Source organism: Chelonoidis abingdonii, chromosome 8 (genome assembly GCF_003597395.2).
Source record: "Chelonoidis abingdonii isolate Lonesome George chromosome 8, CheloAbing_2.0, whole genome shotgun sequence".
In the NCBI taxonomy this organism is placed as follows: domain Eukaryota; kingdom Metazoa; phylum Chordata; order Testudines; family Testudinidae; genus Chelonoidis; species Chelonoidis abingdonii.
The window spans coordinates 69,194,141-69,208,965 of NC_133776.1; the positions used below are offsets into that span (position 1 = coordinate 69,194,141).

General features: G+C 38.8%; 1 protein-coding gene across 1 annotated transcript in view; it reads right to left on the bottom strand.

Annotated features, from left to right (window-relative positions):
* Positions 1-14,825, bottom strand: part of DIAPH2 (diaphanous related formin 2) — an 854,113-nt gene that overhangs the window by 432,010 nt on the left and 407,278 nt on the right. Inside the window, 1 exon segment of the mRNA XM_075068735.1 lies at positions 8,308-8,437. Within this exon segment, the coding sequence (XP_074924836.1) occupies positions 8,308-8,437 (130 nt within the window).

Consider the following 14,825-nt stretch of genomic DNA (forward strand, 5'->3'; position numbering starts at 1 on the left):
GTACAAATATTAAATAGATCATTTTGGTTTTATGCAGAAATAGCTTGCAGCCACTCCATCTCAGGCTGTGATCTCTCCAGACATAAGTAAAGCATAGCTCAGGCCTGGTTAGAAGCAGAATGTGATTCCTCCAAGAAATTCACAAATGCTACCTCAGATGAGTTTCTTTTATAGGTAGCATTCTTCCCTCAGTCAGTAATTACAAAGTTAGGTAGTGCTATGATAAAGATACCACATGTTATATGAAGTCTGAAACATTTGTGGTTACTAGAATAGCCCAAGTAATTTCACAAGCATTTTATTTTTAACCAAATGTAAAAAAAAAAAAATGCAATGTCTAGTAATTAAATTCTTCATACTTGAAATTTCCCTGTGTAGTTTCCTCTCCTAAAAAAAGTTGCATAATACTGGTGGAACAGAATGGCCATGGTGTTCCATTCCAGAAACAGCTCTATTTCAGCATTAATTATTAATTCTCTCTCTAAAACGAGACACATCTATATCTACTCTAATATCTATAATATATAATATCTACGACTGTAAATGTGGTAATTTTTATTCTTGTGGTTGAACAATTAAACATAACATTATTAAAACATTTGAAATATTCTAGAAAGCTAGATTTGTACAGCGGTCCTCTAAGTTTTCTGTTGCACAAGCTTTGGGCTTCACATCCCCGATGCAAAATCCAAACAAGCTTCCCAATCTCAAAATTCATAAAATGGAAATCATCAATCCCTGTTCCTGGCAGGTAATCAGTATATGGTCTGATGTTTGATGACCCTGATTGTCTCACTTTGCATGGCTATATGTTTTAGTGGTCATGGAATTATCCTACCCTTTTGAAAATCCACCTTCTGTGGCAGAGAACTGCACAGGTTTACTATACACAGTGTAATTAGTAGTTCATTTATTTGTCCGAAATGTACTGTCCTTTAATTTATTACATGTTCCTATGTTCTTATGCTATTCTTAATCTTCTTGTTCTTAATCTACTTATTCTTAATCTATTCACTATTTACTTCTCACATCTGTGAAAACTGTTTATTGTTAATCTTTATTTCCTATGTTTAACTGGTCACTGATCCATGAGAGGACCTTCCCTCTCATCCCATGACTTTGCTTTACTTTGCTTAAGAATCTTTGATGAGGGACACTGTCAAAAGCTTTCAGAAAGTCCAAATAAACTATATCCACTCAATCACCCTTGTCCACGTGCTTGCTGACCCCCCTCAAAGAATTCTAATAGGTTGGTGAGGTACAGTTTATCTTTACAAAAGCAGGTTGACTCTTCCCAATGTATCCTGTTCATCTATGCATCTGATAATTCTGTTCTTTACTACAGAAATCAAAAATACTATAATATTAGGAAGTGGTAATATCTACTAAGGGCCACCCATTCATGGCAACGCTCTGAACTATCTTTCACAATAAATTGTAAATGTCTTCAGAAGGTTATTTCTCTCCTTGCTTTTTCCACATTATTTGATCAAAAGTGTAATAGTTAACAATGTTAAAACATTTCAGTTATTGTCACTGGATGTTTTTGGTTCTTCATCAAGATGAGTGGTGATGTTAACATCTGCTAAAGCTATTGTTCAAGGCTCTATGCAAACTCAGCTAGACATCACTATATGGCATTAAATGCCATGCAGGCCTGAGTATTTATGAAGATAAAAGAATGCCAAGGAAAAACTCTGACTAGGAGACCCTATTCAGAGCTCAACTGAAGTTAATGTAATGCTCTTATTATAAAAAGAGACAAAAAAGTCTTTGACTGTCTAAGAGAAGAAAGTGGACAAGCTGGTATCCATTATGGAGGTGATGGTCTACCAGCATGAGCATCTCATGAAATGTTGTCTGGACTGGACATATGCTGTAAGGATTGACCTTTGGGTGAGTCCTGTACTGGACTTGGAAGGAACTTGCCAATAAATACAGGCTCTAGATTGATTTTTATATTCTCTCTTTTATCTGTAACTTTGTTTTCAATCGTTTTACCTTCATTTGTTTTGGATCTTTATCTTAAGCTGTGTTAAATATACTTATATTTGGTTTTTACTACAGACACAATCAAATGCTTGTGTCAAAGAGAGTGTTGAATTGAGGGGAGGCTGGTGAACTAGGGTGCAGTGTTTCCCGGGAAACAGTGCATTGGCGTACATTGAAGGTAACCTGAACACAAGGGATTGGGTCCTCGAGGGTAACAAAGCAGGGTACATTGTTAGCCTGCAGAGTGTGAGAGCAGGGCTCACAGTAACTCAGAGTGGCACACTTGTGTCGCCTGCTGTTGGTAGCTCTGGGAGAACTACCCCAGTAGGCACAGACAAGACTCCTTCATGCTGTAAGTAGCTGTTAGCGATTAACCCCACACACTCCAGTTAATCCCGCAAAGTATCACAATGGATGTATCCAAACCATAGTTAGAGAGAGACAAGTACGAGGAGCCCAGCAGAGCCCCGTATAACCATATTTTAAAGAGAATATGCCAAGAGTGACCTCTCAAGATGTCCAAGCTTGAGAAAATATTCTTATCCCCTGGCACATTCCCACTGTCCCCTTAATTTTAACTCTGCCTATAGGCTAGGAAGTAGGACAGAGGGTACTGTTATTTTATTTATTAAATCATTGGGAGAGAATCAGATTCTTTAGTAATGAGGACCTTGTACATACAGTAGAACCTCAGAGTTATGAACACCAAAATTACAAACACACTTCATTTAGAACCAGAAGTACAAAGTACGCAATCAGGCAGCAGCATAGACAAACAAACCCAACTCACCCCCTCAACCTACCCCGCAAGAAAGAAAGAAAGAAAGAAAGAAAGAAAGAAAGAAAGAAAGAAAGAAAGAAACTACAAGTACTGCATTAAATGTACATTATTTAAAAAATAAAGGGAAAGTATAAAAAGATTTGACAAAACAAGAAAACTGTTTCTGTGCTTGTTTCATTTAAATTAAGATTGTTAAAAGGAGCATCTTTCTTCTGCATAGTAAAGTTTCAAAACTGTATTAAGTCAACATTCAGTTGTAAGCTTTTGAAAGAACAACCATAATGTTTAGTTCAGAGTTATGAACATTTCAGAGTTAGTAAAAATCTCCATTCCCAAGGTGTTTGTAACTCTGAGGTTCTACTGTACATCAAAAAAGCCTTTTCATGTCCTCTGCCAATAGCTAAAGGAAATCCTCTCAAAATAACCACAGGCAACTGGTAAGAAATTAAAATTTTGCCCAGAAAACTCGGAATGTGCTGGGCATAAAGCATTATAAAGTACCTGTGTTTCTTGGCCCTAGAGCACACTGACATAGATCCTGTCCTAAGGAATGCAGATACAGGATAAGATGCTGTATTTCAATAATGATCTGAAATATTGTCAGTGGGATATGAGAGAACTCAGATAAAGGACGATAACATAAAGAAATATCAGAAGGCTTCAGGAGCCACTACAAGAAATGCAAGAGAATTTCAGTGGACATGGAATTTTTCAAGCACCTTTTCACAGAACTCTTATGAGCACTTGTCAGTATAACATGGCTTCACAAATTTGAGAGAATAGTTTTAATAATGTTGAAATACTGCTAGTACCCATCACTTTCCAAAAACGTTATCCTACCACCCTGACTGCAGAAAGTCTTCTCTTTCACTTTTTCAAGTTATTGTACCACACAGACTGTGCATTTTACACAGACAAAGATGAATCATGGATCTGTTCTTGCTTCTATTTCATCTGCATTTGAGCACCTCACGGGATCAGTGGTCTGCAGAGGTGTGACGTATACATGCAGATGAAAGTTGAACAGAAACTGATATACAAACATATTGTTTCTGTCTCATTCATGCTTTGAACTCACTCACTCACTCACAGAGTAGGTGCTCTTCCCAGCATGCCCCTAATTAGCTTTCTCAAACAGACAAAAGCTGCAGATCTTCTACTTTTCCAACAATGAGCACTAAAAACATAATCAAATGTCCTTCACTAAAATGCACGATACATTGTTACCATATTTTTTCTTTGAAACCACACTTAGTACAGAACAGAACATAGAGGGCTACATTGGGCCAAGAGTTTTAATCAGAGCTCCCCACTGAAGACTGTTGTCTCAATATAGGCACAGCAAATGCAGAAGGAAGAAAACAAAATGATCATTTATGAAGAAAACATGCTTTTTGCATCTCACACTGAATGCATTTTAAAAGAGGTGGCTATTCTTAGTCAATGCAATGTGTAATTGTTACATAACATGACTAATATGAGTAAGTGAACTGCATATACAGCATATTAAAGTGTGCTAGTGGTTATAGTTAAGACTCCTCCTAGCCCTTTTCTAAACCCTCACTTCCAGATTTAGAAATTCAGCCCAAATGGATTTTTGTTGTCATAAGATTCGTCTTTTGTATGCAAAAAAGGTGCAAGACATATAACATATAACTCTCCTTTGGTTTCCCTGTAACTACAGTACAAGTTCTCAACTGATAATACAAAATTGGTAGCTTCCTATGGCAGCATTTTTCACATTTTATTAGAATCTGTAATTGATGCAAAAAAGTTGCTAGCATATAACAGCAGGCTATAGTAAAATGAACACTGCTGTAAGAAAATGGCAATCTCTTGGCTAGGTTGTTTAGAACATGGATTACTGCCTACTGTATTTGTTTAAAAATCACCTTGCCTACCCTGGATTGTGGAAAGTGAGTGAGTGAGTTTTCTTTAATATTAGAGTTAATATGGACAGTGACCAGTTTAGTTGGAAGCTTTCTGGGCAATCAGCTTGTACACTACTGAAGTAAAGAAATGTATGCAATATTTCCCCTGAAGCAATATGAATACAACTCACTAGGCAGTTTTCATGATATTGCTATGTACTGTGACTAATTTTTATAACATAAATTCCTAATCTTCCAAGAGTATGGACCATATTTATTATAGATTCTAAAAGTCTAGTATCTAGGAGACACTGCCTTTGGCAGATGTCAGTTTAAATATTTGAATGGCCAAAAAAGTATTTAATTCAAAACTCACACTGGCAGCACCTTTTGATTCTATAAGACTAAGATAACTGTTTTAAGAATACTTTAAGAATATTTTATTGAAAAATTAGAGGGGTTTAGAGAAGGGCAACCAGAATTATTAGCGGTATAAACTCTCAGATGGAAAGAAAATAAAAGACAGTGATTGTTTAGGACACAAATAATAGGGGATATGAAAAAATAATGAATTAATTCATAATAATGAATATAGTATAAAATGAATAGAGAAGGTAGATCAGGAAATTCTGATCTCACTGTCCCATAATGCAAAAACAGGGGGACATTCAACGAATTGAAAAGGTGACCATTTAAAAACTGATACAAGGAAATATGTTTTCACAAAACACGACTATGAAATTCATTACCACAGGAAGCAGGATGGTGTAGGGGCTAATAGTTTAGCAAAATTCAAAAAGAGATTGGATAACAAGACTCCTCAGAGTTACTATTGTTAATGCTGACAAATTCTGGAAGGAGGATTGACCCTTATGCAGCAAGGTTTAAGCCAGTCTTTAGCTGTTAAAGATTAAAATTAGTTCTAAAGTGTGGTGGTGGGGGGCGGAAATACAGGGGGGAGAGAGAATTACCCACACATTCTACTAATTGGTTTCTTAATCTCCCCTCTAAAGCATCTAGTGCTGGCTATGGTCAGAGACAAGGTCATGGACCAAACCGACCCATTGGTTCTGATCCAGTATGGCAATTCCTGTGTCCCTATGTACATTTATTAATTAGTGAATTCTGGGTTCCAGTGCATTTCCTAACACATGCCCACAACCTCCTTGTGAATAACTGGAACTCTTCCAGTATAGTCATTAGATGTCAAGGTTTATATGAAATATGGAGAATGAATTACTCTCTAATTGTTAAAAGCCCTAAGGATGGTCCCTGTGGGCCAGAGTTAATACCTTTGAATACAGTGGTGTTGGAAACCTTGTACAATCATTGCTAATGTTCCATCTCTTCCATGGATGTATGAGATTTCAGTTTTCAGTGCTCTCAAACCAGACATTGTATAAACTCTAAATTAATTTTTGTGAAGTATATTAAGTTTTAACTATAATACATATAATAAATAGTTAAAGAGACAGACTAATTCATTATAAAGACCACAGTGGCTGGCAATAAAATAAAAAGGGCTTTTAAAATACAGGGTCATCGAAGTTTTCAGCTTTTAACTTTTGTTTCTTATAGAAAACAGCATTTCTTATGCAATCAAGCCAACATTATTTCACAACTCCATACTGTCTGTCAATCAAAAAAGGCTTTAGTAAGGGAACAAAATAGAGGACACCAAGGATCTTTATGGAAACAATATGTAAGCTATACATTGGGGAATACTCTTCCCTGACTCCAACCAAGTTCTCTTTCCAGAAACCTGGGATCCAAGGGGTTACATAAATCGTAATGATGGTGATCTAGGTAAGAAGTGTGAGGGGATGATGGGGTGGGGAACTTGAGTGGGTTGTCAGCAGCTGTTCTAGGGACTGACAGAGACATACTGAGGAACATGCACAGAAACTGCAGAAAACAGGGTCTCTATCACCAACCCAGAGATGGAAGTAGTTGGACTGAACAGAATGTATCAAAGCTTGCAAGGAAAGATTAAAGTTTAGGCAAAGAGAAATATGAGCATAAGCCTGTATTGGCTTTTTACCCTGCATACTGTGTATCTTTCCATGAATAAATCATACTTTGTTTGAAGATGCTGTTTTTGAGTCACTATAATCAGCCCTCTAACCCTGCCCCAAGGCTGCTTTCTAACCCTGCCACCAAACTATGGGGAGTGGGGGAGGAGTGCAGAGCACAGTGCTTCAGTGGTGCCAGAACACCACTGTGAAGAGAGTTGGGCCTGTTGGGTTAACTTAGCTGGTAAACATAAAAGCTCCAGCCCAAAGATCCATTCTACCACTGTAAGGCAATAAGGGGGGAAAGTAGCAAAACCTGTGTATTTGACAGGAACTAAAAGAGGTCTAAAGCACACCTGACCCTATGACTGTGCTATCAGTACTGAAAGGTCATCAAGTCCAGTCCCCTGCCTTCACTAGCAGGACCAAGTACTGATTCTGCCCCAGATCCCTAAGTGGCCCTTTCAAGGACTCAACTCACAACCCTGGGGTTAGCAGGCCAATGCGCAAGCCACTGAGCTATCCCTCCCAAAAGTAACTTAAAAACCTAAATAGCATTCATTGAGACTTAGCCTTATGAAGGTTTCTTGAATATTTGTTTTTAGCACAAGGTTATGGCCCAATCTTACCAGCATTGACAGATATATGAGTTACAATACATAAATGCAGAAAGGGTTGCACAACTGTGCCCCACAGAGGCAAGTTACAATTTGAAATGATCCCTAGTTAAATGGTTGGAATAGTTTTCATGTTAAATGATGATAATATTGGGCATTAACATACAAGACAGACTCAGTCAGGGTCAAGCTTTGAGTTCCTTACACAGTTTTTCCCTCGAGCAAACTTCCACTGATTATAGCACCTCAGCATTTGACCCAATATTTAAAGGGTGCAAGAATCTTTCAGGAAAATTTTGCCATTTAAAAACCAGGCAAGTGACCTAACATTTACATTTTGTAAAGATAAATCGTTTAAAGATGCTGGACTAAATGTGAGCTTTTTTTTTTTTAGTTCCAGTGGAAACTGTTTCTTAATTAAATAAATTGTACAAACAACAATTGACCTGTACTTTTATCTGTTTTACTGGGAAAATGATAGAGCGCATAATCAGCCTTTTTATATTCTGGTATCTTTTTGAAGCACAGATACTTATAAATGTGATAGTACTGAACAGTGCAAAACACAAAAACAAACAAACAAACAACAACGAAGTCTTTGTAGCCCATATTGTTTCCTTGATTATAGCACCAAAAATCACAGACTTGTAAGATGGAACAAAATATCTATAAATGTGTAACACAATTATAGCAGTTACCTCTGAGCAGAGACTGAAGTGTTTTATGTGAACAATAAAGCAAGTCTTTAAACCCCTTAATGGGGAGCTGAACGTTATTGGGATGCTGAAATTATGAAACCCCTTGTGTGAAGTTCAAAGTACTTCACTGTAATGTGCTGTATTACCTCACACCACTTCAAAGCAACCACTCCCTGTACCTTTTCCCAGGTCAATACACAATCAGAAGAAGAAAAATCCATGAGGATTATTAATGCTTAGAGATTACGTAATCCTACAATCTAAAATTAAATGTCCTGAGAGATTCCATACCAATACAGACAAAAACTACTCTAGGTATCTGATCTACATGCTTACCTTTGCTTGCACTCTCAACGTGTTCCAGTTCATCTGTGAATTTTAAGATGTCCCGATATTTCTCTTCACAGATTTCAACCAGAAAATGCAAGAGTGTTGTTTTTTGATCTGATGATTTAGTATCTCTAATCTGCAAAGATGAGAGCAAAGAAATAAGGAAAGAATGTATTATTTAGCTTTATAAAGCTGTTTTCTTAAATCTACTTTCAGATTTATTTTAATTCACTTAATTACAGATTTTAGTGAAAGTTATCTATGTTGCCAACTTGTGAATTAAATTAACAATTGCTACGATTCTCCAAAGCATTTTTCTTTATATTGAACTTGGTGTGGTTTCTAAAACAATGTTGATCATATAAAATCCAAACTCCATAAATCTTTAATTTTGTTTTAGAATACAGAGAGGTGTGGTTTTGCACATCCGTTTCAATGTCAGTAATTCTCAATATGAAGTGCAGAGATGATCCACACTAAGATGAGGACTGAATGTTGCAACATTGTTACTCTAGAAGTTAAAATATTGTTAGAAATTGAATAAGTTATTCAATTATCCTTTCTGAATGAATTCTAACACCTAAAGCAATCCTTGTGCTGAGTGTATTCTGGGATACAGTGCCCCCTAATCCATGTTTTCTCTTTTAAAGCCTGAAGGGAGAGGTTAATGAAACTTCTTCCCATCATAAATCCCAATTACTCATTTAAGCAAAATCCAATACATAATTAATCAATCAAGGTGGAATTATGTTAGTGTTTCATAACCTATTTGGTTGGTGTTTGACAGAACATTTGAAATTAAGAACAAAATGGCCCCCTCCCAATTCCCCCACCCTCTTCTGTAAAAAGAGAGGCAAAAAGCCCAGGAGATCCAGACTGGATGGCTAGCAGGAGAATGAGAGAGGAAGTAGTATCAATATCTCATCATGCTTTCTGTTGTCCAATGGAAATGTCTCTACAGGAGCTTCCTGGGGATTCTTCAGACTCAATGAGAACAAGTAGGGGACATGGACTCTCTCCAAATTTCCAGATAACCACTGATTTGAGGGCCAACTCCCATGATAATTCCTGTGTGTATGTATTTGGGTGTCTAAAGAAGAACCTTAAGGATCCAAGGGAATCATCAGACGATGCATTTGAGTCTCAGCTCAGAGTTTCTGTATTTCACCTAACAGTGAAAGATTCTATTTCAGATGGCAAAATTTTGTTAACTCCAAATGTGAAGAAAAGGGAAGCAAAACATAACAGTGGCATCTACTTCCTCTAAAAATGCAAGAAACAAATCATCATCCACAGAGGTCTCACAATCTATAACCCTCTGACCACTACATACAACTATAAATACTTATGCTACACAGTCTGTTCCACCTTCTATTTAGCTGTGACACATTGAGTACGCTTCTTGGACCTGAAGAAGAGCTCTGTGTAAGCTTGAAAGTTTGTCTCTCTCACCACCAGAGTTGGTCTAATGAAAGTTATGATGTTACCTACCTTGTCTCTCCGTATCCCACCCACGCAGGTATAACTCAAATGTGTTTGTGTGTATTTATTTTAGATTTGGCCCATATAGGGGATGTAATTATTACTTACTTGCAAAGATACTAAGAGCACAGAATAATGCAGATACAGAATGCACATAATTACTTTCAGAGACTTTTTTTTTTATAGATGAGCATTACTATTCACAGATGAATTTGTAAATGCTTTTTAACCCACCTTGACATCTAGTGCTTTGTCTAATACAGACTAAGCTACAGCATATCCTGCAAATGAAATGAAGGATTTACTTTAAAAGAATACATAAATATGTGCACAAAATCTCCAGTTTGTTGTCTCATTCTGTAAATTGTTAGTAGTTATAATTCTATAATCCTCAGATGAAAGGCTTGCCCCACTGATATTCATTTTAATGCAGGCCTTTCAGCTTTAAGGATTTACCCTGTTAAGAATGAGTACACTCCATAAACAGGCTTTTAAAAATATAGGATGTTTAGGCAATTAGAAAGCAATTCAATTCATACTGATTTGGTTATTAAAGACCAAAGAATGTTCAGTAATGGTATGCAGTATAAATCATGTATTAATGTCTTACTGCACCAGATACACAAAAGATTTTTTTTCCAGTTAAAAAAAAACAAACCCTAAATTCAGTTTCTGAACTATTAAATTTTAAAAGTAAACTAAGTTTAATTATTTCTTCAAATGCTTCAACAAGAAAATAAAGGTTTATGTTCTGTGTTGCAATATCACAGAATAGGTAAAATTGAGGTAGTTCAAACGGTCAAAAAATTCTATTCCCTTCAGACTATCAGAGCTGTGTTCTGTGGCACTAATAACAATATTACACTAAGTCTGTATTGGTATTTTACTGGACTACTTAACACCTTCCTCTAGTCTGATATTGTTAAAGATCTTGGACAGTACTGTGTGTCACCAAGCTGATCAACTGAGTTCTCTTAAGTGTTACTGGGATGACTGAATATAATTTAAGGATTGCCAATGGCAGCAAAAAAGAAAGCATGCAATGAAATCTACTTGTCTAGGCACTCCTGCTGCTCAGATGGAAACAGTGAAAAGACTGATTTAATGAAGTTTATCTTTACCTTTTGCAAGGCATATAATATCTTTATTTAATGGACCTTCTTCAAGGCATTTATAACAGTTAGGTAACAGAGCAAAGAACATATCAAATAAATATTATTTTCAGGTTGTTTTTTCTTTATAATTGTTACTATTTAACAAGTTAAGACCCACAAAATGAAACAACATGAAACTCAGTCTTGAAGTCCTACATAGGAAAAATGTCTGAATTAATCCCAAGTGGAACTCGACTGACTGGCATTCCACAATGGCTACATTTAATCCATTGTCTCCATTATCTTCAGTGTTCTGTTCTATGCTTCAGATGTACGGCTAGGATTCTGTCTTGGATATTTTTTGGTAAAAGTCACCGACAGGCCATGGGCAAAAAATAAAAAGTCATGGAAGCCGTGACCTGTCGGTGACTTTTACTAAAAATATCCCTCATGAAACAGGGATGTGTGGATCCCCACACTGCCTGAAGTGGGGCAGTTATGCAGGAGCTTGGAGCCACTCGCAGCAGCTAGGGGTTGCAGGATACCCCTGCAGCTCCGGAGTTTCCCTGCTGCCCATGGGGGTCAGGAGTTGTGGGGTGTCCACACCTCCCATGTCAGCCAGAAGCTGCAGGGTACCCCGCCGCCTGGAGCTCCAGGAGCTCGTGTTCCCCCACCACCCATGGCAGCCAGGAGCTGTGGGGTACCCCACCATCCATGGGCTTGGAGCTCCAGGGGGCCGCCAGAGACTCCAGGGGTACCCCACAGCTCCCTGCCCCCACAGACAGTAGAGATCCTGCAGTTCCCAACCACTACAGGCTGAAGTCATGGAGGTCACTGGAAGTCACTAATTCTGTGACTTCCACAACCTCTGTGACTAAATCGTAGCCTTAACTATAGGTAATCCAACTGGTTACCAGCAACAGGCAAGCAATAAGACAAAAAACAGTCCTTTACTTTCAGTGACAATTTATCAAGCATTTTCTAAACAACTATGAAAGAACTGAAACAAACAAGTAATTATCAGTATGCCTGGAACATTAGTAACAAAGTTTTCTAACGGTTTCCATTCTAAGGCCCGTTTTCAGTCTCTCAGAACTTTTCTTCTCTTAAGCTGAAATTTTCAAAGTCTTGTCTTTGCCAGAGAGTGATTTTTGACCTCTGATCAGAAACAAATAGCGTAGCCATTTTTGAGTTGAGTTTAAATAAAATTAAATCTATGACCTCCCTATCTCACTGCTCTAGTGTAGCATTTCCCAAACTGTGTTCAGCACGATGTGAATAGGTGTTCCGTGAAAGACTTTTGCACTTGATTTTTGTACTATTTTATGTGTCTTTTCCAGTTAGAAACTGTTAGTTCGAGTTATTTTAAATTTGTATTGTTGCTTTGTTTTATAAAATAAAATATATTTGAGCATAAATAACACAATTTTTAACTTGAAAACCAAACAACTACAAAATAATATTATAAGTGTTCCGTAATAGACTAAAAAGTGTTCCGTACCCCAAAAAGTTTGGGAAACGCTGCTCTTGTGCAATATTAGTAATATATGGTAATGTTCCAGTAAAAACTGGTTTGATTGAGCCATGCTATAATGCTCTGAGATTCATATTTTGTAAGACTGTGGTACACAACACTTACTTTTGGTACTCCTACCAAGATTCAGATTTAAGGTAGGTTGAGTGCCTTGCACCCAACCGTGCACACACACAAACACAGAACGAGCATGCCTGCTTCTTTGGATATACTATAACTGCTTTCTGGGTGAAATTAAATCATTGCACACAATAAAGCCACAAGAGCTAAGCACAAATTAAGTTCACTCACTGACATACCACAATCTTGGGATAGCCTTTTCCACAGGGATGAACTGGACACTGAATAAGGAAAGTTTTAGATGACGAAGTAAGTTTAAAAATGAGCCATAGATATATGCTGCATTATGTTAAATAGTCAATGAATGGAAAAAAGACTGTGTAAGTCAAGGATCAATATAAGGGTTTTTCTCTGTAGCTGGGTATTTGCTGAAAAAACATGGACAGCTGAGATTTAGTCATTGTCTTCTCAAACTGAGAAACGTCTTATTTGGGCTGTAAGATAAAAACTACATTTGAAATATAATACTGATTTTTTTTTTTTTAAGATGACAGACAAGGAAAATAGTGACAGATGAGAAGATTTTTTTTTCTCATTCCCTTTACACTTCTCACTGTAGAGAACTTTGAAGCAGATTTACAGTACATTAACATTAGAATAAATACCTACTGAAATGTGCTCAGTAAAGATGATCTTATTTTAAGGGAAGTAAAAACAAAAACAAAAACAAACATATGAAAACACAGTTTAGTAACACATCATTACTGCCAAAATGCAGCAGAGTAGGCAGAAGTAAGAACTGTCCCTCCGCTATCAGAGCCCTCATTAGTGTCCTCCAGGTTTTCACTCCAGGCATTTCTGGGAGTACAAGTGATTCATCCAAAATGTTCCCACATGGGAACGTGGGAGAAAACAGATGAGTAGCAGGCAAAGCGTTAGCTAGCAGAATTTGCTCATCAAACAGGTGGTATGCTGCACTTCATAAAGGGGAGCCTCTAATTACTCCTTTCCCTTTCTGAATGCATGTGCTAGGCTGTGCTATCTGTAAACACTCCCTTCCATAGCCAGGAAGAGAAACCAGGATAGCCAGTTCTCAAAACACTGATGGCTGCATTAAAAAAAGCTGAGCACAAAACTGGCAAATGGATGCCTCTGGGCTAGGGTTGCCAGGTGTCTGGTTTTTGACCAAAACGCCCACTCGAAAAGGGACCCTGGTGGCTCCAGTCACCACTGCTGATCGGGCCGTTAAAAGTCTGGTTGGCAGCACAGTGAGGCTAAGGTAGGCTCCCTGCCTGACCTGTCTCTGCGCGGCTCCCAGAAGCAGTGGCATGTCCCCCATTCGGCTCCTATGAGTAGGGGCAGCCAGGGGACTCCACATACTGTATCCGCCCCACGCGCCAGTTCCACAGCTCCCATTGGCTGGGAACTGTGGTCAATGGGAGCTACAGAGGTGGCGCCCATGGATGGCGCAACATGCAGAGCAGCCTGGCCCGTTAAGGAGCCAGAGAAGGGACATGCTGCTGCTCCCAGGAGCCACCTGAGATCAGCGCTGCCTGGAGCCTGCATCCCTGATCATTCCCGTGTCTCAACTGCCTGCCCCAGCCCTGATCCCCCTCCCACTCTCCACACCACTCGGTCCCTGACCGGAGCATCCTCCTGCACCCCAAACCCCTCACTTCAGCCCCACCCCAGAGCCTGCACCCTCAGATGGAGTCCCTCACCCCCTTCCGCACCCAACCCCCCCTGCCCCACTTCTCACCTGCACCCCTAATTCCTCAGCCCACCCCAAAACCTGCACCCCTCAGCTGGAGCCCTCACCTCCTCCCACGCCCCGGTGAAAATGAGTGACTCAGTGAGGGTGGGGAGAGCAAGCGGCAGAGGGAAGAGGGGATGAAGTGGGGGGCGGGGGCAGGGCCTCAGAGGAGGGATGGGGCAGGGCAAATGTGTTCAATTCTTTGTGAGTAGGAAGTTGGCAACCCTACTCCGGGCACTGGGGCACCTCAGTGTCTCCTGTTCTCTGACTAGCCTATTCACCTGTGGTCTGTAATCCTTTAGTCTATTTTTAATTGTTGGGTTTAGTGTACAGGTGCTGGGTGGTGTTGGTGGCCTGTGATATACAGGAGGTCAGACCTGATAATCTGGCTGTTCCTTCTGGCCTTAAACTTAATCGTCCACAGAGAGTAACACCATAGCACCTGCTACCAATTACTCCTTTAGCCAAAACATTCTGCGTTCCAACTCTGCTGATAGTCCATGTAGGGGTAATTATGGTTTGGGGAGTTGTTTTTTAATTCCTTTTTAGAGAGATGCAGGAAACTGCATGCAAAAATGACTTAACAGAAAGTGAAGGTTGT